A 27,000-nucleotide genomic window follows, 5' to 3' on the forward strand; every position below is an offset into this window, starting at 1 on the left:
AAAGAAGCCAATGCATAAGCTCCGATACCTTGCAACTGTAGGGGAGACAGACACCTTCTGCTGTGGGCCAGGCCTCAAGACAAAGGATCAAATATATCCACATCCTAAAGACTGATAAATAGTTCCCTATCACCCTGAGGAAGCCAGGAGTTGCCATTCCAACCCCCTAGGGAAGTCCCAGCTAAGAATGCCCACTTTCTATGTGACTTGCTTCCCTATTTGTCCTCAATTTAATCAATTTTACCTAAACTACTAATCTTATTGGCTAACTATAGTTATGCCCCACCTTATGCCCAACTGCCTTGTGAGTTCCCAGTTTTTCCCACCTTAAACCCATCTTACCTAATGATTTTACTCTATAAAAGTCCCTGGGAAAGACAGTCCCTGGCAACCCGCTGGGGACTCCTCTCTCTCTCCAGACAGCTTTCTTTCTCTCAATAAATACATTCTACTCTTAACCTCTGTTGTTTCTAAAATTCATTCTTCGATTTTAGAGAACATGAACTTACAGACATAGTAGGGAAGTTTCATTCCTCTATATCATTCTGATCAGCCTGCCTCTTAAATATCTCTGTAACCAAGTTCTCATCTGTAAACTAATACAAACACCTCATGCCTGAACTCTCACACCTCTACAATCTGTTCTCCATACAAAACAGTTTTCAGTGCAAATCTTCTGCCTTAAGTCCAGGGATCCTAGGTAAATTTTGCTTAGCCAAGCCAATCACAGCAGAACCTGATCCCTAACTTTTGAGTGATTTAGTTGTAAGCAGAGACCCAGTGTCACATTTCTAATCATATAAGCATTTCTTCTGGGGAGCTTCTAGGAAAGGTATTCTTGAACCTCACAAGAGTTATAGGCATTCCTTTTATATTAAGACTAATATTAAGGACATTAAAACATTCCTAAGTGTGTCCAAACTGGAGCAAAGTTTTTCGCTGGGAGAGGATGTTGGATTTCAGATCCAGCCCTTGGGAGTAACATCAGGAAACTCTGGCTTCCTGCCATTTAATAAGTAAATCCTTTACCAGAACCTCCGAGGCACTCAGAAGTGGAATAAGCTGGTCATAAAGTATGTCTTCTGAGTGTAAGGTACTGAATTGGATGGTGCAAGGAAGGTGCCGAAACGTGGTCCAGGGTGCTCAGGGGCGTTCATGATTGTGATGTCAGGGCTTTGAAGTACATCCCACGGCGAGGCACCATTTTACGTAAGAAAAGGCCTGGAGATATTAAAACGAGTATCACTGTTTATTGTGTTAGGCAGAGAGACTATGGGAAAGAAGCCTAGACGAACGAGGAAGCGTCTGAGCCTATAAAATCACAAGAGGTAAAGGTGGACTTCCGATTGAAGCACAGGCTGGTGTCTGGCAGCGGGAGCCCAGGAGCTCCGTCTCAGGCGAAGAGGGTCGCGAACTTCAGCGCGCAGCAGAACCCTCAGGGGTGGCAATAGCAGTTCCAGATACTCCTCCCGCCCCCATCAAATTCTACAGATTGGGCCGATTCTTTTTTTTTTTTTTAAAGCTCTGGCCGCTTTCGTGCCAAGGGATGACGCTTTAGCTCTGCAGCTCTGGGCTCCCTCACCTCTGATGTGGCCAAGAGTTTCTCAAGCTTACGGAAAGGGTCCTTCCGACCCGACAGCGGCCCCAGCACCTCCCGTTCGGCCGTGGGGACCCTGGTGGGCCCTGTCCGGCGCTTAGGTCTCCCCGCGCCCCGGAGCTGGGAAAAGGTATGCGGCTGGCCCCCCAGGCTCCTCTCAGGGACCAGCCTCGTGCCGGGTCACGGCGACCCGCTGTCACAGACCCTGAAAGGTGGCGGCGGCGGCAGCGACAGCTTGTCCGCAAACTCTGGGAGTCTCCATGGTGACTGGCGGGTGCAGTAGCCAATTGTTTCCCCGGGCTTGTTTGTTTCCGCCCGGTCTTCCCTAGGGGCAGACACTTCCTTGACTGAAAATTCGCCCCGGGCGCTGTTGCGTAAGGGGCGGGTGAAGTGCGGGCCCACCCGAGCGACACTGATTTGATTGGCAGGAAGCAGTGGCGTCGCCTCAACGCCTCCGGAAGAACATCCTTGATGGACAGGTGTGAGCGCCACTTGGGGCCAGGAGGCTGGGCGGAAGCCTCTGGGCCTAGAGGCTTGGGTAGGAGGTGGGGTTTGACGCTGAGGGCAGGGCAGGGCAGGGTGGGGCGGGGCGCGGGCAGGGGCCGGGCTGGCGCTACTGCTAGAGATGCTGTCGGATCGCGACGGCGCTCGGCAGCCAGGAGTTCTGCATTGAAAACACCGCGGTAAGGCATACTGCCCAGTTGGCTTGTAGGTACGCGTCCGCGAGGACCTAGAAATCCACTATCCCTGGCCGCCAGCGCCCTGGGCACGGCGTCTGTGTGCCTTATCCGGCGCTCTCAACTCCACAAGCGACGGCGGCCGAGCTGGGACACGGGGGCGGGGCCGGGCACCTGTGTGCGTTTGCAAGCACCTGCTGAGCTGCGATCTCTGCTCGCGGGCTTTGGTCTCGTGCTGCTGCTCGCGCTGGACCAGGCAGGCCTGAGGAAAGAGGCGGGCACAGCCAGTTCGGCCCTGTGGGACTCGCCCTCCCTGGTCCCGGCACCGGCCTCGGCACAAACCCTAGCTGAGGGGCGACGTCGCGAAGCTCCAGGGTCTCTGCTCCCTCCGGAGAGGCTCGCGGCCCTGGTCGGCCTCGAGCCACCTGAGCAGCAGGGTCAGGCCTCCGCCTCGCATCACCTCAAGACAGGTTTGTCCAGATTCGCTGCGTGCTCGAGCCGAGTTTCTGCCCCGGGCGAGGGTGCCGGTCCCAGCCCTGCTGCCAGGCACGGCTGTACCCTACGAGCCTGTCCGGGGCCGGAGCTGTCGTCTTTTTTCTGGGTCTGCCCTGTCGCCTCTTGATATAGAATTTCTTAAGCCCGTTTTGGGATGATGTATTAAATTAGCACCTGCGGAGGCACTGAGGCACCTAGAAGGAACAGCAGCATCGGCTTCTATTTGGGCTCTGTCAGATACAGATCATTTGCACAGGCCCAAGAGACTGACTTCTCAGCTATCTGATTGTGTTTTGTTCTCAGAGCGGAACAGAAATTCTAAAATTGTTTCCTAATTACAAGGATGTCGCCTGCGATTTTCATCTGTATCATTCCTATCGGAGTGTGTCATCCTGTGCCTATCGTACTCTAGGCGTCTATTAAATGGTGTGCTTGATGCCTGAAAAATGTGCTGCGGTTTGTCGTGATTGTGTTGCTGCTGGAACCCTTAGATTAAATCCATTGCAACGCCAGGTAGCAGGACACAGTAACTGTTCATGACGATGGGAAGAACTGGGGGAAAGTTTTATTGAATTCTGAAAGGCAAAATCGTAGAATCATAATGTAGTAGACTTGAAAGGGACTTTACAGGTAACTGCTCCACCCCAGGACATTTACAAGTCTATGGGCACCACTGTATTTTCCAACTGCAAGGGAAGGGAAGGGAAGATTCCCATTCAATCAGGTACATCCTAAAGGCCAGTGAAGTAAATCAGTGTTGTTGATTCCGGCCCAGTCATTTTGAGCCATTTAGGAACATGCTACCTCACATTTTTGATGTCTCAGTTATTTTCATGTGTCATTGTCATTTTTAAAGGCAGATTTGCAGAGAGATTTTGGTAGTTACTGGATATAAGAAAACGTGTTTGTAGAACTGGGATCCTCAGCCTCTGGATTTTAATTAATGGGTGGCATTATCTCTTGGAAAGCAAAACAGCAGTAATAGGCCCTGGCAGGGTATGATAGCTCTAGTATTCACTGGTGATGTCACTGACTGCTGATGAGGGACATTTAGTATGTGATTTGCTTCTTAAGAATTTAGAAATAGGCCTGCATAAGTGTCTGCATGGCAGATGTGAGGTTGTGAGTTCGATCCCTGGTACCAAAAAAAGAGAGAGAATTTAGAAAAACATTGCTTAGCTTTGACCCCTTTCCCTTTCCGCATCTTAATTGGTACAAATAGGAATTCAGAGGTGCTTTGCTTTAAATACAGCTGAGCTGGAGTGCCGTCACCAGAGCAAAGTTGCTTTTCTTACAGCTGGGTTTGGCTCCTTTTTCCTTTGGGTCTTCATATTTTTAGTAAATGACCCACTGACTTTGTGACCTTTGAAACATGTTTTCTTATCCATTACTTGAAGCCTGGAGTATATCTGTGTTTGTGAAATGTCTCTTTTGCATTTCTCCTTGTGTTTGTAACATGTGGCAATCCTTTAAATGCCGAATCCTGCAGAATTTCCGTATTTTTAGCGGTTTGTTCCTCCTGTCTTCTTTCTGACATAGCAGTTGTTTCCTTCTTTCTTTTTATTTCTCTGGCTAAAAGTTTTTGCTAAAATGAGTCAACTTGAGACAACTCATTTAAGACACTCCTAAGTCAGCTACCCTAGAACTTTTTATCATTTGTTCCTTTTCATGGCCGTAGGAACAATGACAACATTTTTTTTTTTTTTGTCTTTTTCGTTTTTATCAGTACCAGGGATCAAACTTACAACTACACACTTGCAAGGTAGGCGCTTATGCTGCTGAGCTAAACCCCCAGCCTCCACAGTGACAACATTTGTCTAGATAGAGATAGTACATTCTGAATCTGGCTTTCCCATTAGTTAAACACCTAGATATTAAGCTAGTAGCAACTGTCATGGTATGTATCTTCAGAGTTCGGGCATTAAAGGTGAACTGTGTCACCAGATATTCTGAATCCGGCCAGGGACTGGCACACTTTTTTTTTTTTTTTTTGTGCTGGGGATCGAACTTATGACTGTGTGCTTACAAGGCATTTATGCCGCTGAGCTAAATCCCCAGCCCCTGGCACACAGATTCTTGCAGACATCTAAAGGTACCAAAGAAACAGCCTAAAGAAGAAATGATTATAGAAGAAGCTGCCTCAAAGACACATTCTAGGCTTTTATAACTATGATATAATATTGTGCTGTATCTTCAGAGTAGTAGATTTAGTTTCTAACCATTTCATAAATCTTAACTGGTGTTGGTATTTTTGTGTTTCCTATATTGTTTTAAGGTAAAGTGAATGAGGACACGAGTCGGATGACACAGGCCATTGACTTTCTTTATTTGGAGGACACGTTATGAACCCTTTCTGGAGCATGTCTACAAGCTCTGTACGCAAAGTAGGTATAATCAATAAATGTGGGGAAACCTTTTAGCTTGTTGGTCAGAAAAGAGGGTCAGACTGAAGGATAAAATAGTAGATACCAGTTTGGTGCATGATAGCACATATCTATAACTCTAGTATTCTAGGAGGCTGAGGCAAGAGGATCACAAGTTTGAACCCAGCTTGGGCAACTGAGATCCTGTCTCAGAAAATAAAAAGGGCTGGGGATGTAGTTAGGTGTGAAAGCCCTAGGTTCAGTCCTCAGAACCAAAGCAAGCAAGCAAAAGAAAGAACCTCTACCAAGTTCACCTATAATCTTAATAAAACTGACTTGTCTAGTTTAGGTTTTGTTTCTGAGAAATAATTATTTTGCCCATTAAGTAAGTTTTGAGACAGAGACTACATGGCAAATAGAAATCATTCTTGTTATCACAATTCTAAGATTGTCTTCATTTAGATTATATTTATACATAATGCAGTTTGTGATACATTATTGTAAGAGTTTTGTTAAACTTTCAGTGGTTAGAGAAAGCTGGAGTCAACTCAGATTTGAGGGGCACTAAGTTAGTTTTTCTAAATAAATTTTTTTTTTTTTTTTTTTTTTTTTTTGGTACTGGAAATCAAACTCACAACCTCACACTTGCCAGGCAGGTACTTATACCACTGAGCTAAATCCCTGGCCCTAAATAAAATTTCTTTAAAATTACACCGTCTTTATGCAAACAATAATAAAAGTAACCCACAATTCTACCTGTCAGAGAAAACAATAATTACTTTTTTCTGTACATCTTTATGTGACGTATTAAGTAGGCTGTATTCAAGCCATGTAGTTTAGTTTCTGGCTCATTTTGACTTTCTCTTTGACGAAGGATGACAGTTTATGCTCACGTTACTCTAAGGGAGACATCCATTAGCAACAAGATCAAATCAGACCCAAGCAAATGAGAATAGCTTTGTTCCCTGTTTTAACCCAGGTGCTGACATCAGGGAGTGACTAATTTCAGTCGTCCGCAGTATTTACTTTGAACTTGACTCAGTGTCTGCCCTTGTGCGGCATCTTCTTAGTGCTCGCCCTTCTGTAGGACAGAAGGAGTTTGCCAGTTTTCCCCAGCTGTCTAGTGGTTTAGTAACGCCTTGCCTCTTCTCAAGGCCACCGGGAGAAATTACTTAATCCTATAAATGTTGACTGTTCTGCCCTTACAGGATGCTGCAAATGACACTTTTCTAATTTAGTCTTACTTCCACCTGTCCACTCTTTCTGTGACCTGTCTACTGGAAGAACTTTAAAGTCATCTTGATCATGATGTTAGAACGTCCATGTAAAAGAATAATTTCTAGCTGTTAGGTCATGGAGCTAATACTGTAGTCCTGTGATTTAAGAATCATCCTAATATTTCCTCACAACTTCATCTTGAATAGCGTTCTGATGGTGAAGAGAAGACATTAGCAGGGGATGTGAAAACCAGTCCTCCACGAACTGCACCAAAAAAACAGCTGCCTTCTATTCCCAAAAATGCTTTACCCATAACTAAGCCTGCATCTCCTGCCCCAGCAGCACAGTCAACAAACGGCACACACGCTTCTTATGGGCCCTTCTACCTGGAGTACTCTCTGCTCGCAGAATTGTAAGTTCTTACCGGACTACCTGATTCGATCATGAATGATGGTGGAGATGGAAAATGAAATTTATTCTAATAGACTAGCAAATTAATTTAGTTTTATACCTCACATATATCCCTCTTTCTTCTCTTAGCAAGAAGAGGAAGAAACTAAGATTTATAAATGACTTAAAGAGTGATCAGGAACTTGGTAACCGTTTTTGAGTGTGGTACTGGAGGTTGAACCTGGAGGTACTAAGCTACATCCTCAGCTTTTTTGATTTGTTATTTTGAGATAGGGTCTAAGTTATCCTCAGCTGGCCTCAAGCTCGCGATTCTGTCTCAGCCTCTCAAGCAGCTGGGATTACAAGTGTGCCTGAAGAGGTTTCTGTGGAGGGTGGGCAGTGGCAGCCTTTTCTTTCTTGGGTCAGAGCTCGCCCTAAAGGAGGCATCCTGACAGACTGGTCTTGGAAGGGATCCCGAAGATTTCGGTGATCAGTAAATGAAGGAACTGGAACTTCTGGCTTAGAGAATAGTAAACCCAAGAAGTACTTGTTACAGCTGTCTTCATAGAGTTGAAGGTCTGTTATTAGAAAGGGTTTGACTTATTTTGTATGAGCTCCTCTTCCTCAAAGGCAGGCTTGATAATTATAAGGAGTCAGAAAGTTTGGGCTCCAAATCCCGATAGGTAAGAACTTGATTAGTCCCTGAAGTCTGTCCTTGCCCTGAGGTTTTGTGTGTCTGCTGAATGCAAGGAGCTGCCTACTTGTGCAGTGCTTTGCACATAAAGAGATTCCATTAGCACATGGATGCACATGGTATTTATTCTGATAATTTGTTAAAAGGATAGAAAATGTAGACAATTCCTAATTTCCATCATTTAAAAATTCCTCTGAAGATACAGTTATTTTAAAAGCATCCTTGGTTCTTTCCTCAGAGTACGAATGTGATAGTGGTCAGAAGGTCTGAGGCCCCAGTGTAGTGTGCTGGGTGTGATTTGGTAACCATGGCCCCTTCAGCTTTGTAACTGAAGCCTTGTGATTGAGGCTGGACTGTGTGTTGGACAGGCTCCTATTGTAGTGTTTAAATCTGCAGTGTATTCATATGCAAAATTGCCTTTTCTGGCAAACCTCACTGTGGTAGATACATCATCAGTCATACTTATGTTGACATGCTGAATTTTAGTGCCTTAAAAATAGGTCATTTCTTGCCTCATTCTCCACTGGTGGGTTAAAAATGAATATGATGGCAATTAGGTAATAAAAACAGTGAACTAGGGCCTAATAAATTACTTTGCAGTACAATTCAAGATTGGCAGGTAAGGGGCCGGGAATTTAGCTCAGCGGCGTAAGCGCCTGCCTTACAAGCAGACAGTCGTGAGTTTGATCCCTGGTACCGATAAAAAGGAAAAAGACAAAAAAAAGAAAAGATTGGCAGGTAAATGTGTTCTAAGACCTGAGGTAAACTGTTCTTTTCAAGGTTAGATCACAGCTTGTAAATACAGTTGCAAAGAACACAGCAGAACGGCTGTAGATGGGTTACCGGGGTGCAGGAAAACCCTTTGTGTCAGTCAGCTTGTTTTTCTTCATCTGCAGCGCTTGTTCTTTCCTACTCCCTAGCAAGGTCCATAGTGTTCAAGTGTCTGAGTTTGGGGTGTTATCTGGGGACAAAGTACACAGTGTGAGAGCTCACAACGCCTGCCTTCACATCTGAACACTGCCCTCTGCCGTGTTATCTGCTGACTCAAATTCCAAAGGACACCTCAGTGATGGCTTGTCCATTGAATCTTATAATTACCTAAACTGCATTTTAAAAGCTTTTAAACTTTATTTTGTATTTTATTATGCACTTTACTTGCTAATAGTAGTACCATTTACTGAAGTTCAGAAAATTTTTACTTATTTTTTGTGGTACTGGGGATCAGTGAGTGCTCTGCCACTAAGCTATGTTCTCAGCCCCTTTTTTAAAGGAAAGAAGTTCCTAGGCAGGACTTGAACTTGAGATCCTCCTGCCACTGTGCCCATCTTTTTTTGTTTGTTTTGAGGAAGAGAGGTCTTACAGTCCAGGCTAACCTGGAACTCACTATGTAACCCAGCCTGGCTGTGAATTTGGGATTCTCCTATCCTCTTGCCTCGCCCTCTCCAGTGGTGGTGGAGTTAATGTGCCACTGTACTCTGTTAATAGCATTGTATGATTAACAGTTAAAAAAGTTTTTGAATGTGTATGTGAGACCTACTATGTATAGTCGCAAAAACAGTTATTTTACAAATACTCATTCCCTTCCAATTTGTCCCATATTTATAGTAGGTTTCATTGTTCAAGAACTACCTACCGACTGCCTTCCAAGATGACATTTTGAGTCTGATTTCTGCCCATTTTACTACTTGATTCTTTGTGTATCTTGTCTTTCTTAATTTGGGCCTTGGTTGGCTTGTGCATTTCTCTGTGAGCAGGGCTGTGAAGCCAGTAAGTAGAAGTGATGAGGAGGACGCTTGGAGTTAGGTCAGGTGAGAGATGACTTGGCCTACTGGTTTGGCCATCAGGAGCCCAGAAAGTGGATGCAGGATGGTCTGGTTTTTGTGTGTCACTGACATCTGTTGAAGTTAATAATTGTACTGTTTTTGTTTTAGTACCTTGGTTGTGAAGCAGAAGTTACCAGGAGTCTATGTCCAGCCATCTTATCGCTCTGCATTAAGTAAGATGAAGGTTCAGTCATAATTAATGGCATATTCAGTTCCTCTTATACAAATTGAGGCCTTAACCATGTTTATTTTTCTCCTGCAGTGTGGTTTGGAGTAATATTCATACGGCATGGGCTTTATCAAGATGGTGTGTTCAAGTTTACAGTTTATATCCCTGATAACTATCCAGATGGTGACTGTCCAGTAAGTAGGAGATACTGTCTGATTTCACTTATGGGACTTACTTCAATGCAGGGAAATCAAAGACCTTACAGATTTTTTCTTTTCCTGACCACTTAGTATAATAGTTTTGGTTTCCCAAAACAGTTATCTTCCCAATAATCTTTCAAGGGATTCTGGTGTTTTATTATTTTCTGTCATGTCGCCCTCTACCTGTAGCTTCGTTCGTTTCTCTGCTCATGGTATGCAAGTGAGGCTAGAAGCTTCCTGTGTGAATGCTGATGGGTGTGTTACAGTGGAACACAGTGATCTTTTCCCCCTCACTGAAAAATTTAGTCTTACAGGAAGATTATACAAATAGCTAAGTAGCCTTCTTGTGGCAGTTCTGTAATGAGACAACATGACTGCAGTTTTCTCCTGAAGTTCCTTTTGTGACTGTCTCTAGGGTCTAAATAAGCTCCACTGCTCCTTTTAAAGTACATATCTTTCTTTAAATATAGCGCTTGGTGTTTGATATTCCCGTCTTTCACCCGCTAGTTGATCCCACCTCAGGTGAACTGGATGTGAAGAGAGCATTTGCAAAATGGAGGTCAGTAAATTAGTGCTTCTTCTAGTGACATAAGATGGCAGGAACAAGCCTCAGAACTCACGCCATGTTTCCCTTTAGGCGGAACCATAATCATATTTGGCAAGTGTTAATGTATGCAAGGCGAGTTTTCTACAAGATTGATACAGCAAGCCCCTTAAATCCAGAGGCTGCAGTACTGTATGTACTTTTTACTTTAAGATAAATTTTGAAATGCCCCAAAGTAGATTAAGTTAGTAACTTTGATTTAAACTTTTAACACAGGTATGAAAAAGATGTTCACCTTTTTAAAAGCAAAGTGGTCGACAGTGTTAAAGTGTGCACTTCTCGTTTGTTTGAACAACCTAAAATAGAAGACCCTTATGCAATTAGGTAGGTGGTGCATTGTATAGATGAACTGTCCTTTGCAGTATGGACTTCTATTTTCCAGGTGGCCTTAAAATGAGGATTTTAAAGAAATGTGTATAATCTGTTAGCCAGTAGCCTTTATATCTTGGTGCCAGCTCAGTGTCTCATTGGTCTTGGGGAAAAGTTTTACACTGTATACCTATTGTACCAAAATTTAGTGACTTTGGCTTCCTAAGGATCCTTGTAACATGCTCATTCATCCAGATGTGAGGACTTTTCATTTGGCAGCTTTAGCTGCTACCCCCTGAAACTGCCATATCCTGTTGACATTGAGATATGGTGAAAGGAGAGAACCTGAGTAGTGTGAGACCAGTCAGTATTACAGCACTTGAAACTTGATCACAGGGAAGAGCATCTGGAGGAACTGGAGGATGAAGAATTGGTGATTTACCTCTCTGACGACACTGATACTGCCGAGGGCAACATGTTATAATTAAAGAGTGTGGGATCAGCAGGTGGATTAGCTGGCTTTTGTACATTTTAGCTTGGTGGCCCAGAGCAATTATTTAAATTTACTATGCTTTGCTTTCTTCATCTTTAAGTAATAGTATTTCAGGCTTAAATGTATAAGGGCTAGTTAAAACAGGAGAAAATAATTTAGATAACATGTAAAACACACATATTGCCAGCTGATTAAAGATCATTTTTAAAATTCTTTCTTGTTATGTTTTATTAGAATTGGCTTAATTATCATGTAATGGAGGTTATACACATTTGGAAAATCACAAACTTTTAAATATTTCATCTCTTAAGCTTTTCTCCATGGAATCCTTCTGTACACGATGAAGCCAGAGAGAAGATGCTGACTCAGAAAGTAAGTAGGCAACCATCTTTGAAATGTTTAACTCATTGTTTCTTATCTAAAATGTGTTTATGGAGCCCACTTGTCATATACAAGTAAGTTTTTGGAAAAAAGTCTGTGCAGTGCTGATCTCTCTTCATTTTTTTTTTTTTTTTTTTTTTTTAATGTCTGTTTTCGATTGTACCTAGAAGCCTGAAGAACAGCACAGTAAAAGTGTTCATGTGGCTGGTCTGTCATGGGTAAAGCCTGGCTCAGTACAACCTTTCAGTAAAGAAGAAAAAACAGTAGCAACTTAAGAGATGATGAATCTGGTGCACCATGCACTTTCCTGCTGGACTCTGGCCTAGTCAAAGCTGACTGATGGCAAAGGACTGCCTGAAGAGTAAACGGTGTGAACAGTGACTGGTTATCAGTGTTTCCCATGTATGCGTAGGTTCTAACAGCAGGTTTCAGAAACCTCTCTTTAAGTAATGCATTACTTCTGTCGGAAGTGTCTTAGGGTGGCTGTCTAGATCAGGTACTCCAAATTATTGGGGATTTTGAGGCTTAAGTATTTTTCTGAATATAATGCCTAAAAGTAAGTTGCATTCACTTAAACTAATAGAGCAGACGAAAATCAACACTATTTAATAGTTTTTAAATCTGTGGTTTCAGTTGTATATATGGTAGGATCTGAAGAGGACAGGTATAGAGAGAGCAGATTCCAGAGCTTAGCACTTTGAAGTGAAAGGTTGTTTGAATTTCAGTCTCCAGCCTACTGTTTCATGGATTTATAAACTGCTGTGTCTGAGAAACAAAGAGTGAGAGGAAACCAGAATGCTTGTTCATAATTGGTTTTTTTTTTAAAAAATTACTGTATTTTTATTGCAGGAGGGAGGAAAAAGTGTTAAAACTGTTTCTAATGAAGTCAAATATTTAAATGACGAATGACTAATGTGTTTAGTAGAGACAAAATAAACCAATAAATGATTGTTCTTTGTCATTTATGTATGCAGGAAACTACCATTTCTCAGCATAACTAAAAAAGATTAATTTATAAATGATTTATTGAAAAATACATTTATTTTCATATAAAATTACAGTAGCAGTTAAGTGTCTCGCGAAAGGTTTTATAAATATTTTTGCAGAACACTATTCTAGTTGAATAGTGTAAGTCCATGTTTCTTTTACAGCAATATGAAGTTACCTAGTAACTTTGTTTATACTGATTCAATTTACAGTGACTTTTCTCCCTAATAAGATTAATTCAATTTTAAAACTGCTGGAATAGTGATTAAGGTATGTATAGATAATTCAATGGCTGTTAAATAACATTTTCTAGCTTATATAAATGGTACTATGTACTAATAAAGACCTAAATTCTCCCACCTATTTTTTAAACGGCCAGGAACACACCTAAGATACTTCACATATCTTTTTATACCTCCTATAGGAGGTCATAATTTTTCATATTAATCCCCTCAATTCAACTTGATTTAAAAGTCTTTACTTTGCCAGCTGATTCCTATATATCAACAACAACAACCAAAAAAAAAAAAAAAAAAAAAAATGGAGAATTAAAAACACACCCAATGGGTAGCAACCAGGGCATTAACAGTTTTAAAAAAGTACAAAAGCATCAAAGAAAATACTGGCTGTTTAGCCTAAAAGTTTTGTACTTAAACTTCACATTGTAGAAAGTGCCGTCACAAATATACAGCAAAATCTAGGTTACAAAATCATGCATTTTATAGATAGCACTAAAGTGCTGCCACTTATATGGGTTCATTCATACATTGCACAACTGAAGAATCGGCACTTTTCACACCACACCACACCTACCGTGGAAAGGGATGAAGTGCACAGAGGGAACAGGAGATAGGCTAGTAAGTTGGGACCTCCAAATCTGAGCTGTCTCCTTCTGTTTTGTGAAAGCAAAAAACTCACATTCCAAGTATTTTAGGACAAAATACCTAAATTTTGTTTTGCTTTTCATTAACAGCTAGAGCTGGACATGGACAGGTAGGAATGAATGTGAAACACAGTCATATTTGAGTACATTTTAGTCTCTACAATACTTACAAAAGCTTTGCTAAAGAGTTAGAAACTGGGGGTTCTAAGCATTGTTGATGGTAAGCACTAAATGGTAGACGAAAAGGCAGTTGAGGTGAATAAAAATATCCTAAGGATATTGGAAGGAGTAAATATGCATAAAAATGTCTCTTCCTGTTTTTAACAGGCTCTAATCAAGTGGCTGGATTAAGGAAAAGGACTCCATAATGTAGTGTGCATTAAATGATACTGCTAAATAGTTTGTGAAAAGACAGTTTGAATACCAGAAACTAACCTCAATGGGAACCTCGGTCATTAGCTACATCTTGGAGACGGCGTAATAAGGCAGAATGATTTTCAGGACAAATTCTTTTTGCAGGTGATTCACTTCCATCTTCCAGAATAATCCCTCTCTTTTTAGTTGGAGTTTCTCCTGTTCGTATCATACTATTAATTTCTCTCAGTTTCTATGGTAGGAAAAAAAACAGATACAAAAACTTTAAAATGCTAATGCACATGTAATAAAATGATAATACAGTCTTACAGTATGTATTAAAGAATCCCAAATGAGTTTTATCAGTTTACCCAAACACCTTTACAGTGAAACAGTAACACAACTCTGCATATCTCAGATGGCTGAGAATGATGACTCTGGGTAGCACCAGAGTATATATAGGCTTAAATGTGTGTATCAAAATCAACTTTGATTTTGATACACACATTTCTACAGTGTGTTGGTAAATATTTTTATAATAGCATCACACTGCTATGCTGTAATTTAATTATTTAGATAACACATCCATCTTCCTTTAAAACTGCATACTTTTTAGTACTATGCTCTTTTATTCAAGCTAGTGTCACTGGTGTTTTTAGCAGCCCTTCCCAACCATCATTTCATTAGAGAAATAAGCCTTAATTTGCTGATGCATCCATGGTAGGTAATAAATTACTAAGCTCGTGAGTGGTACCAGCTCATTATATGTTACCCTTGGGAGAACTAGAAAAGTTCCTCAGATGATTCTCTCAGTTCTGTGGCCCACAAGAGGAACCCCAGTGGAGAAAGAGCTCCTCAGTGTGTTCAGCATTACATTTTCTCCAGAGTCCCAAAAGTCTTTTTTTACATTTTCTTATAGTTTGTTGGTTAAAATTTTGATTTCATGTGCTTCCTCATAAAAAGAATATTCACATATATTTAGGAAATATCAACCATACAAAGGTAGAGACAATCAGCTATTATGAATCCATATGCTCACTCCATATGCCACTTCAACAATTTTGAGTCTTGGGGCTAGGGATTTAGCTCAGCAGCATAAGCTCCTGCCTTGCAAGCACACAGTCCTGAGTTTGATCCCCAGTACTCCCCCCAAAACAAAACTAAAAACAATTTTGAGTCTTACTGATTTATATAACCCATTCATTTCCCAGCCCCTAAATTACTTTTAACATCCCATAGACATATTTTATTCACTTTGTCATTTTGATTGTTTACTTTGGAATAGGAAACAACTCTTGGGTTTTTAATAAAATCACCAGTGTCTGTGTTTGTCAGCATATGGACTTTTGGTAATTTTAACTGTCATAAGAAAGCTTCCCCTAGGGATGTAGCTCAGTGGTGGAGCCCTGGCATGGCATTCATGAGGCCTTGGGTCTAATCTCCAACACCACAAAAACAAACCAAAACTTTCCTTAACTCATTCTCTTTTACTTTGCGTTGCTAAAAGTAGCATTTGCTATCTGTCTAGTCTTAACATGAATGTTTCTTATATTATTCACTATGAATACATTAATTGTATGTAACAAGTTATATAATGTCTTTTTGTTTGTTTGTTTTGTCTTTTTCTTTTTTATCGGTACCAGAGATTGAACTCAAGACCACACACTTGCATGGCAGGTACTTATGCCGTGAGCTAAATCCCCAGCCCCACAAGTTATATAATGTTAATATTCAGTCTATAATTAGATTCCTACTAGTATATAAGTACATCAGTATTTAATATATAAGCACACTGGGGTGTTTATTACATGTATATATAATATCTTGCATATAAAGAGTATATATAATAGCTTAAACATTCATAAATTCCTATTCCAAAAAAAACCATATAGCTTATGCCTGGACACTAGCCACAATCTCTAGGTACATACTAGTATTGTTATTCCACTGAACAAAGGTTGGTTTGTAGTATCCTTCTGCTAATACTATTTTGATTGGTTTTAAACAAGTAAGTGGGATAGCCAGGCCTACTTGTAGTCCTGGCTACTTGGGAGGCTGAGGTAGGAGGACGTTAAGTTTAAAGCAAGCCTGAACAATGTCTGGCTAAGAGTAAGGTCCTGAGTTCAGTACTCAGTACTAAAGCAAAAAAGAATAAATTTATGTTCTGTTTGGAATATCTGTATAGTCAACACTGTCTGAGGTCTTCTCGTATTAGCCTAGATGGGTCTATCAAGATCTCTAACTGCTATAGTTTTTACAGTATGTCTATCATAGGCTTATCCCTACTGATGCATTGTTTGCCCCCAACTGTTCAATGCCACAATCAATACAACAACTTATTTTTCAACAAGTGTACCAATCACCAAAATTGATGTAACAGTATCACTAACACTGAATCATCTTAATTAACCTTGTATGATACTTGATGCTTCTTTTGTCCTATAATATTTATTATAGGTTGGCTCTAGCCCCAATCTACTACTCACTGTTTAAGAATCTCCCTTGGTCCCAGCTGTCACTTATTAAGTCATTACAAATCCTCATAACCAGAGCCTAATAATGTAGCAGAGATTCTTTTGACATTTTCCCAGGTGGTGATACTGTGGAGGCAGGATTGAGAACCACTGATCTGTATGCTAGCAATTTCTACACAAAGTATTTTATCCCATTGTCTTTAATAGTTCCAATACGTTTTTGGAGATTCTTTGTGATTTTTCTGTGTACACCATCTAGTTTATATGCCTTCTTTAGCTTGCTTTATTGCACACAGTAGGAACTTCAGTTACAATGCTGAAAGGAAGTGAGTGGACAGCCTTTCCTTATTCTTGGTTTTAAGGGAAGGCCTTTGGTCTTTCATCATTAGGGATAATAGTATTTTGGCAGATGTTCATTAACAACTTCTCTTAGAGTCTGTACATGTGAATACTGGATCTTGTCAGATGTGTTTCCTTCAACAAATAAGATGATTTATCATCTTTCACTTTTTTTGAAGAGTTTGTTATAGAACTGCCATTATTTTTTCTTAATCACTTGGCAGAATTTACCAGTAAACCCAGCTGGATTTACAGTTTTATCTGACAGATGATTTTTACAGTGTTTAATTTCTTTCATAGATACAAAGCAATTGGGGCTACTACTTCTCCAGTAAGTTTTATGACTTTAGGTCTTTCTGGGAATTTATCCATTTCATCTGTACTGTTACATACATATTTATTGACATAAAGTTGCCTTAATTCTTAGCATACTTTTAGTGTATATTGGTAATGTATTATTTCTTTTCTTTTCCTGTACATCTAGAAAGAGATACATCAATCTTTGACATTTCTCCCAAAACCTAGCTTTTGATTACCTTCAGGTTCTCCCTCCCCAACCCCCAACCCCCACGCTGTAGTTCAGTGATTTTTTTGTTCTAGCTGCTTATGCTGACATCTAAGGCCATTCATTTGAAACTTTTCTTCTTTCTCATGTAGATGTTTAGGGCCATAAATTTCCTTTTTAGCACTATTTTCACTGTATCCCACAAGTTTTAATATTTTGGGTTTTCCTTTTGGTCCAAAATATGTTAGTTTCTCTAGTAATTTGGTCTTCACCCACTGAAATCTGTGAATTAGTTTCCAAAAATGAGATTTCCCAGATATTATTTCTGTTAATGACTTCTGATTTGATACTACTGCAGACTGAAAACATGTATGATTTGAATTCTTAAAAATACCTTGAGCAGGAAAGAGTTGTAGCTTTGTGGTATGGTTCTTGTCCAGTATGTGGGAGGCCCTAGGTTCTACCCTTAGCACTACTAAAACTAAAACAAACTGAGGCTTGTCTTAGGATGCAGAATGTGGTCTGTTTGTAATTATTGCTCATGCAGTTGACGCTGCTGATGTGCCCTATAAATGTCAGTGAATATACTTGATAATACTTATTTTATATCCTCACCGGTTTTCTCTACCTGCTTCTTCTATCAATTATGTTGCATCTTTTGACTATGAAATGTTTTGTTTATACATCCTAACTATCATTATGTAGTGAATCTTCCACTGATGATATTCTTTGCTCTGAAATCTTTTGATACTAATATAGCTACTCCAGCTTCTGATTAGGGTTAGCATGCTCTTTTTCCATCCTTTAATTTGTGTATGTATGTGCAAATGTATGGGTGCTGAGTATTGATCCTATGACCCTTTACACAGAGCTACTTCCTGGCCCTCTTTATTTTTTATTGAGATGAAGCCTCAGCAAGTTGCCCAAGCTGGACTCAAACTCATAATGCTGCTTCCACCTCTCAAAGTGCTGGGATTACAGACATGTGCCTGGCCTCATCCTTTTAAGTGTTGGCATTTAATCACAAACCAGAGCATTTAAAATGTACGAATACATGGCTTTTGATGTGTTTCCAGAGTGAAGCAGCTATCACCACATTCAATTTTAGGATTCCTGTTACCCAAAAAGTAACTTGCTCTCCATTAGCAAAAACTCTGTTCTCCCCTAGGCAACCTGTATTAATCTTTCTGCCTCTTTATTAAATTTGCCCCATTCTGGACATTTCACATAAATGAGATTATATGCTATGTAGTCTTTTGTGACTGACTGCTTTCACTCACCATGTTTTTCAAGATCCATCCACACTGAAGCATTTATCAGTATTTCATTCCTTTTGAGTGTCACTCAGTATTCCATTGTGTGAATATAAATTTTATTATTCATCAGTTAATGGACATTTGGGTTACTTTTAAAACTATTTGGGAGCAGCATATAGTTTGAACTTGGTTTTTTTAATCCAAGCTGACAATTCTGTCTTCAAATTGGTGTATTTAGACCACTTATATTTCACTGCTGCTTGTTTACTATTTTCTCATGTTTCTTTTATTTTTCTTTTTAAAGACAGGGTCTTAAGGTGTAGTTTAGGTTGGTTGTGTGTACCTAGCTGGCCTCTAATTCACCATCATTCTGCCATCAAATTCCCAAATGCTGGGATTACAGATGTGGACTACCACACCTGGCCCTTACCTTCTTCTAAATTGAGTATTACAATTCCAATTCATCTCTTTTGTCTAATACTGTATGCTTTTAAAATTCAACTCGGCTGAGGATTTAGCTCAGCGGCATAAATGCCTGCCTAGCAAACGCAAGGGTATGAGTTCGATCCCCAGTACAAAAAAACAAAAAAAATTCGACTTTTTCTTGCTCTGTGGTCAAACAGTAATGTGTATTACCCTCTAGTTCTATGACTTTTTCCAATTAATAAATTTGCAGTTATTATCAATTTGTAATCAATTTAATCAGTTTTTAATCAATTTGCAGTTTAGTTACAGGTTAAGAGTTTATAATTCTATACAAATGTTAGCTACTTCCTCTCACTTCAGTTGCTTTTGGGGACTGTTTTGCCAACTTTTTTTCTAGGTTTTACAACTAATCTGACTGGAAATATTGGAATTAAACTAAATTTACATAATGATTAGAAAAAATTGTACTTTTTTAATATTTAGCCTTCCTATTTAGAAAGATTTGTTTAGCTTCATTTATCCCAGTCTTTAAAAATCTCTAATTCAGCACTAGAGCACCTACCTTACCATGTTCAAGCCTTGGCTTCAATCCCTAGTACCTCTCCCCTCAACCTGTGCCGGCTCAGCGCTAATTCAGGTTAAATTACTTTACTTGTCAGGTATTCATTTTTTAAAAGATATGTAATAACTACTGTTGGAAAAGTTTCTCATGTTTTTCAACAGATTTCTATTGCTCATTTTACTTGTTTTCCTCAGCTTTTTATTCAAAAGATTCAAAGCTTAAAAAAGAGTTCAAAGAATAAATAGTATATTAAATTCCCATTTTCAGTCATTAATGTTTTACTCTATTTGTTGTTCTTATATATTTTTTCTAGCTGAACCTCTGGAATTAAATTATTGACCCTGGGACATTTCATCTCTTTAAGCATAGTCTCCCACATAATCCAGTAGCATCAATGCTACAGAAATGTAAAATTTTCCAAATTATCCTAATAATGTCCTGTACAGCTGTGCTTTCCTATGCAAGATTCCAGTCAAATATCATGTCTTGGGCCGGGGTTGTGGCTCTATGGTAGATCCTTTGCCTTGCATGTACAAGGCTCTAGGTTCAATCCTGAGCACCACAAAAAAAACCTCCAAAAAACAAAAGATCATGTCTCTGTATTTCCTACGAGGTACCCCCTCCATCCACTACTGCTTCTAAGTGATTCACAATGACCTAGCCTTAACTATCACAAGGAAGTTTTCTTATCTATGGCTTCTTTAATGCATTTTTTAAAAAATGTCCTTAGGATTGAACCCAGAGTCTTTGTAATTAACTGTATCTTCAGCCCTTTTTATTTTGAGACAGGGCTTACGTTGCCCAGACTGGCCTCAACTTTAGCAATCCTTGTGTCTCGGCCTCCCTAGGAACTGGGATTACAGGAGTATACCACCCACTCAGTTTACCAAGTTTCTACGTTTCCAACTTCCATCTTCAACTTGATTCAAGCTTCCCACTCTTCTCAGGGTGAGACAGATGCTACTTCATAAACCTGTGCTTCTATGACTGTCATACTGCAATCTCCATTTCTCCATTTAGATAACAGAATCCACAGGACAGACACACTGTCTGTCCCAGAAACAGCATTTAGGGATCCAAATTTTCTGCTGTTTTGGAAAAGTTAAATTTTATAAATAAAAACACCACTCTCCAAATTTACAGCAGACTATTTAAAAATGCACAAATAGAAAATAAGGGAATCAAAGTAAATCAAATTCTTACCCTATTTCCAATTCTAATGTTCTAAAAAATCATACCAACTAGCCCTGCTTTTTGCTTCATTAGACTTACTGGCCCCTGTTCCCTGGCAGTTCCCACCATGCTAACACATGCCTAAGCTTAACACAAAGCCTTTATCTACCATCCTAAAGCATTTTAGGAGTATTAAAGACCACAATTTATGTTAGTCTCACCTTTGATGGACTGTTGCTAAAGTAGTAAAAGATCTTTTCTCGAGGAGAAAGCAGCATTTCATTTTTATGCGGGGAAATGTAGACAGGGTGATTTTGAGACAACTGTATTCGGCGAGGGGAGCCTGTTTTTACAAATGGATATGGAGAGAGTGGAGGAGCATCCATCTGTTAAAAATATCAAGAGCAAACACTGAGTGCTTAGTGTATGTCATTGTTTTAAACATTTTCTCACTATAATCTATAAGCTAGAAAACTTTCTGTTACTATTTTATATATCAGAAATCAAGAAAATAGTTTACAGTGTTATCATCAGTCATAAATATTGCATGATGTGAATATAGCTGTTTCTGATACTACTATATAGGGAATCCTAATATAACTTTACTCTTAATGCTTACCAACAATAGAAATTACGTTATTAGGTAAATCATTTGTTAGAAACTTTCTTAGTTTTACTTCATAAGTGAATTATCTGTAAGTCTGGTCTATATATAGAACACGACAAATATGATTGAAAGGAATGAAAAGAGAATGAAATAATCCCTGTCAAACTTACTAGGTTTGCCTGTGAGTACTTGAGGGCAAACGTTTTGATTTGTTTTATGTAGATGTTGTTGTAGAACTGAATGAGGTCTCCTCTCTCCTCCTCTTCCATGTCACTGTTGGCACCTGTGAGGCGAGTAGGTGTAGGAGGGGCACTGCTAGGCTGTGGAACGGGCAGGGTACTGCTGGACCTCATGACAGGGCTAGAGTCTCTACTGGCTGCAGCAGGTAGAACAAAGGGTGTTAAGTCACAAAATTGCCAGTACAATTTTAAAAGAAAATTCAGTAGGAACAAGCTATTTGCACTACTTATTAATGGAGTTAAGTGGGCACTCTCTTCTTCATATGAAGTTGTCAAAGGTCAGACAGACTATTAATAACTTTACTCCTATGCTATAATCAAAGCAAGGGTTTCCTGAGTAGTTTCCATGAATAAGCTTCACCACATTTTCTGGGGCCTGAGCCCTGTACTATGTTGTGTACAGCAGTGAGGGGTGGCATTTCCACAGCGTGGCTCTAGTTGACATGCCAGCCAGTTCCTTTTGGAAGTCAGGCCAAAAGATTCCTGCCTCAAACCATTTCTGATTTCCCTGGAGAAAAATGTTATGCATTGTGTGCCTCAAAGCTATGGAATGAAGGACATCTTTGCCACTAAATTTAAAATTGGATTTATTGTCCCAGCAAAATCTTTGCCAATAAAATACTTTACGCGTGGTTATTTTATGTAATAATGCACAATGGTCTAGACCTTAAGTTTTTTTAAATTTTCTTTTAAAAGAGTTCATAAAGATCTTGCTTACTTCTATCTTTGTTTAGTTCTGTTGGTGAATTCTGATGGCTTCTGTTATCGCTGCTGCCAGAATTTCTTCTTTTTCTTTTCCCTTTTATCAAAACACTTCTATATACCTTAAAAGAGATAGTGAGACAGTGACAGCAGCTAGTATTTATTGGACACATCCTAGCTGACAGGCTTTAACATGTTATTGGAGTCTCACAACAATGCCATGTAGTGATAGTTCTCCTCCTCGGATGCCATTAAGAAATTCAGCTAAAGTCGTAATAGCTATTAAATAACAGACCCTTCCTAGCTTTGTGTACTGCCTAAAATGCTACAGAGCAGCAGTCCTATCCAACCATAAAATCAAGACATTCTAAGTCAGATTCAAAGATCTCCCATACTTGCCTTTCAGAGACAAATGAAAGACAATAAAGTTAAAGTACAGCTCAACCTGGTGGCACACACCTGTGATCCTAGTACTTGGAACACTGAGGCAGAAAGATCGTTGCAAGTTCAAGGACAGACTGGGCTACATAGTTTAAAGCTAGCCTAAACTACACGATGAGACCCCCCCCCAATCTCAAAACACACAAAAAGTGAATTTAAAATTTTAATTTAACATTATCTTAAATGTACAGTACTGCATTTACTAAACTGAAAGGTGACATAGAAAGTAGAAAGTTATCTGTTGCTACAAGTTCAAGTTAAAAAAAAAAAAAGTAGAAAGTTAAAGATGAAAGAAGACTAAAGTACCAACTTCCTGTAGAGTCTTACTTGTTTATCCTGGAAGAAAGTGCAGAATCAGCTGTAGTTTCTTTATATTTATTACAGACTTTAAACTTTATTTTCATCTGTGAGTAAAATATAGTTACCTGGCTTCTAGCCTGTGGCTGAGTCCTGTAACATCGCATGATATTCTGGAAGGACCTATCTTCTTTTGTGACCTGGGAGAAAATGAGAGGATCAGTGATAAACTTCTAACATAACAGTGTGAAGCTCTCACTGAACCTGCTCTCCACGGAAAGTAGCAGAAATTATATTAAAAAAAAAAAAGTTAAAGGCTCTGGAAATGGTCGTGAAGACATACAAAAATGAAGAGACAGCTATTCAGGAAAATCTAAAGTTCAGCAAAAGCAGAGCATGGTATGTGAACCAAGACCTGGAGGAGAAAAGTAAAATAAATCAAAACTTCATCAGAGGAGGAAGGCAGATTTGAGCTATCATTGAAAAACAAATTTGCAAAGTTGCATAAAAGAGACTATGTGATATGAAAAAAACAAAAACAAGAAAAAGCATTGAAGAAAAGTGGCAACTAATGTTGAAAGAAAATAAAGATTGAAAGTTTCCCAAAGTAATTTGAAACAGTAATATGTACATTCATATTCAAAGGGAGCTCAACAAACTCCAAGTAGGAGATACTCCTTGAGATCCATACCCAGGTATACCATAGTAAACATGTTGAAAGCCAAAGGAAATCCTGAAAGCAAATAGAAAAATAACTTTTCATTTTCAGGGAAACTCCAATAAAAGTTGACTGTAATCAGAAACTATACGAGTTAAATATGTTTGTACATAAGGAACTGTTGGAACTATAACACAGAAATATATATGGGGCTTTAGGAAGGAAAGATAAAATCCAAAGTATGGCATATACTTGTGTGAAAATGTCACCAACTCATTATTCAACTAATTTGTCAATAAGTGTAATTTTAAAAAGTAAAGCTGCTTAGTATTTATTTATAAGTATTTATAATAGTATTATATTTATTATATAAAGAAATAGTAGTATATTTACTAAAAATAATACAAACTAGATAGAAGAAAACTGTGTGGGCAAAAGAAAGACTCCAAATGGCAACTCAAATCCACAGGAATCATTAGAAGAAGAAAAAATGATAAATAAGGTCAATATAACAAAAGCTATAAATATAGTCCTTTCTTCGGTTAGCTCCTTTAAATGTCATAAAATTATATCAGATAATAACAAAGTATAGTCAGGGCCGGGGATATATCCCAGTGGCATAGTGCCTGCCTGGCAAGTGCAAGGTCCTGAGTTCAGTTCTTGGTAACAAAGAAAAGAGACAAAGTACTGTTGAATTTGTAGATTTAAAGACGGAACACGCGTAATAACACCAATAAATGAAGGATGAAAGGAAAATAGAAAACAACCACTTCTGTATCTCAGTAGAATTAAGTTAGTATGACCCTGAAGCTGACTTTTGATAAATTAAGATATATGATAAACCCTAGAGCAAATCGAAAGGAAACAAATTTTTACCAAAATTCTACATTCAAAAATTACCTCATGTAAAACAAAGCTGCAAAGGTGAATTAAAGGAACAAAAAAAGAGAAAACAAAGTAAAATTACAGAAACACAGTTATATCAATAATGTCTGTATGAATGGATTTAAAAACCCATTTAGCCAGGCATGGTAGTGATGCCTATAATCCAGCTTAGACAGAAGAATCACCTCAAGTTTGAAGCTAGCCTGGACTACACAGTGAGTTTAAAGTCAGCCTGAACTAAAAAATAAAATAAATTAAAAACTTATATGTTGGGGGCTAGGGATTTAGCTCAGCGGCATAAGCACCTGCCTTGCAAGCAGGTGCTTGTAAGTTCGATCCCTGGTACCGATAAAAATGAAAAAGACAACAAAAACAAAAAAACTTATGTGTCCAAGGGTAACTGAATTTTGCATAAAGGCACAAAAAGCATTCAATAAGGAAAAGATAGCTGCTTTAACAGTAGTGCTGGGGCAAGTGGAAAGCTACATACAAAAAAATGGAACTAAGCCAGGCATAGTGGCACATGCCTGTAACCACAGCACTCTGGAGGCTGAGGCAAGAAGAATGCCATGAGTTCAAGGCCAGCCTGAGCTATAAAATGAATTCAAGGCCAGCCTGAATTGCATGCAAAACCCTGTCTCAAAAAAGACAAGGAAAAAAAAAACTAGATTTCTATTTTACATCATATAAAATATTTACTCAAATCAGTCAAAGCCCTAACTGTAAGAATACTAATAAACAGGAATAAAACTTTTTTTTGGTACGGGGGATCAAACTCATGACCTCACACTTGCTAGGCAAGTGTTGTGCTGCAGAGCTGTATCCTGCCCCTAGCAATAAAACTTTATGATCTCAGATCTGGCAATGGATTCTTAGCTATGACACCAAAAGTATGAGCCACAAACCAAAAGTCTAAAATAATTAGACAAAATTAAAACTTCCATGCTCAAATACTACTATCACATGAAAATACATGGAAAAGGGTAAAATATTTGTAAATCATGTATCTTGCCAGGTAGTTGTATTCAGAATATATAAAGAACTCTAACAACTCAAAAACAGATGAATAACCCAATATAAAAAGCAAAAGATCTAAACAGACATTTCCTCAAAGAACATACACTAATGAATACTAAGGAAAAAATGACACGTCATTAGGCAAATCCAAATCAAAACCATGAGATAGCATTTCACACTAGAATAAAAAACTCAGATCTGGAGTGGTGGTATACATCTGCAATCCCAGGGAGACAGAAGCAGGAGGACAGCAAGGTGAAGGCTGGGTTGGGCAACTTAGCAATACCCTGTCTCAAAAATAAATCGGGGATATAACTCAGTACAAGGCCCTGGATTCAATCCCCAGTACTTCAAAGCAAAACAAAACACCAAACTGATATAAGAAAAGCCAACAAGAACACAACAAAAGATGCTCCACATCACTAGTCATAAACAGAAACACCAAAAACACAAGATGCCACTCAACTATTAAAGCTGAATGGCTACAACTTCAAAAAATTGCAACAAATAAACATGTAAACTAATTTGGCAAAGATACAGAGAAACTGGAATGCTACTGCATTGCTGGTAGTAATGTAAAATGATGGTTCCTCAACATGTTATATAAACAATTACTATGTAGCTCTGCAGGTCCCCTCCTAGATATAATCCCAAGAGAATGGAAAACAAGCACCCAAATAAGTACTTGTATACCCATATTCACAAAAGCACTATTTACAGCCAAACGCTAGAAAAAGTCCAGATGTCCATCAGTGGATGAATGGACATACAAATTTGATATATTCATACAGGGGACATCCTTAACCATAGAAAGGAATAAAGTACTACATGATACTACAACATGGCCATGGGTTGAAAACATTATCCTAAGTGAAAGAAACTATAAATAAAAGGTCACGCATGGTACCATGCTGTTTATAAGAATATTCAGAGAAGTATGTGGGATGTAGCTTAGCAGCACAGCACCTGCCTGGCAAGTGCAAGGTCATAAATTCAATCCCCAGTACCAAAAAAAAAAATCAGATTAAATAAATCTATGCAGCCAGAACATAAGATTGCTGGTAACCAAGGGCTGTGAGAGGGAAAACGGGAAGCAACTTCTGAATGTACAAAGGGCTTTACTTTGCAAGGATGGAAATGTTTTGGAACTAGAAAGAGCTGATGAACATACAACACTGAAAATGTACTAAATGACACTGAACTGTTCACTTTAAGATGGTTAACTGTGTTATGTGAGCTTCACTGTCAATAAATTAATTTTTTTTAAAATGATAATGGGTTGAGAAATCAGAGAATTTAAGACTGTCCTGTGTTATTGGTGGGAATATGAAATGCTATAGTACTCTAGAATATGGACTGGCAGTTCCTCTAAATAGTTAAACACAGTCACCAGTGATCCATCAATCACTCCCCAGGATGTACTCTAAAAATATCAAAGTATTCTTCTCCACAAAAACTCATACACAAATCTAATGGCAGTATTATTCATAAAAGCCAAAAAGCAGAAACAATTTTAATGTCCATCAGTTGAACAGATAAAAATACAATGTACTGTTACATACTAAGACACATTAAGTTGTAACTTTTAAATAGATGGATTATATTTCAGTAAAGCTGTGTTAAAATATTCTGAGTAGGCTAGGTGTACTGACACGCATCTGTAATACTAGACTGAGGAGACTGAAGTGGTATGATCATAAGTTCAACTCCAGTCTGGGCAACTTAGCAAGGTCTTGTTTCAAAATAGCTCATGTAAAGGCCTGGGGTTCAATCTCTAGTACC

At 38.9% G+C, this 27,000-nt stretch overlaps 2 protein-coding genes across 4 annotated transcripts in view; one reads left to right on the forward strand and one right to left on the reverse strand.

The window, feature by feature from the left end:
* Positions 1–2,145: 2,145 nt before the first annotated feature.
* Positions 2,146–12,362, forward strand: Aktip (AKT interacting protein). Of its 3 annotated transcripts, none has more exons than XM_013141351.3 (10): positions 2,146–2,280; positions 5,045–5,153; positions 6,557–6,762; positions 9,366–9,430; positions 9,520–9,620; positions 10,097–10,185; positions 10,264–10,362; positions 10,447–10,554; positions 11,344–11,404; positions 11,581–12,362. In XM_013141351.3, exons 2-10 carry the CDS (start codon positions 5,112–5,114, stop codon positions 11,686–11,688), a joined length of 879 nt encoding a protein of 292 aa, XP_012996805.2. In that variant the 5' UTR covers positions 2,146–2,280; positions 5,045–5,111; the 3' UTR covers positions 11,689–12,362. The 3 variants fall into 3 exon arrangements, with proteins under 3 accessions (XP_012996805.2, XP_005008470.3, XP_012996807.2); XM_005008413.4 differs by lacking the exon at positions 2,146–2,280 and adding an exon at positions 2,377–2,744; XM_013141353.3 differs by lacking the exon at positions 2,146–2,280 and having other exon boundaries at positions 5,041–5,153; positions 11,584–12,362.
* A 58-nt stretch (positions 12,363–12,420) lies between these two features.
* Rbl2 (RB transcriptional corepressor like 2) overlaps positions 12,421–27,000 on the reverse strand; it is a 51,673-nt gene continuing 37,093 nt past the window's right edge. The window contains exons 18-22 of the mRNA XM_063247102.1: positions 22,787–22,858; positions 21,937–22,042; positions 21,150–21,355; positions 20,594–20,758; positions 12,421–13,890 (exon numbers count right to left, since the gene is read on the reverse strand). Coding sequence (XP_063103172.1) covers positions 13,720–13,890; positions 20,594–20,758; positions 21,150–21,355; positions 21,937–22,042; positions 22,787–22,858 — 720 coding nt within the window. The 3' untranslated portion in view covers positions 12,421–13,719. The remainder of the gene's footprint in view (positions 13,891–20,593; positions 20,759–21,149; positions 21,356–21,936; positions 22,043–22,786; positions 22,859–27,000) is intronic.

Source organism: Cavia porcellus, unplaced genomic scaffold, assembly GCF_034190915.1.
Source record: "Cavia porcellus strain 051 isolate PalLab524CR breed Dunkin Hartley unplaced genomic scaffold, mCavPor4.1 scaffold_4, whole genome shotgun sequence".
NCBI lineage: Eukaryota > Metazoa > Chordata > Mammalia > Rodentia > Caviidae > Cavia > Cavia porcellus.

Bases quoted from the DNA above. Each gene is read 5' to 3' on its own strand.
- Aktip (XM_013141351.3), top strand. From the start codon at position 5,112: ATGAACCCTTTCTGGAGCATGTCTACAAGCTCTGTACGCAAA. The intron at 6,763-9,365 runs GTAAGTTCTTAC...TTTTTGTTTTAG, and splicing joins TACTCTCTGCTCGCAGAATT to TACCTTGGTTGTGAAGCAGA. The intron at 9,621-10,096 runs GTAAGTAGGAGA...CTTTAAATATAG, and splicing joins ATCCAGATGGTGACTGTCCA to CGCTTGGTGTTTGATATTCC.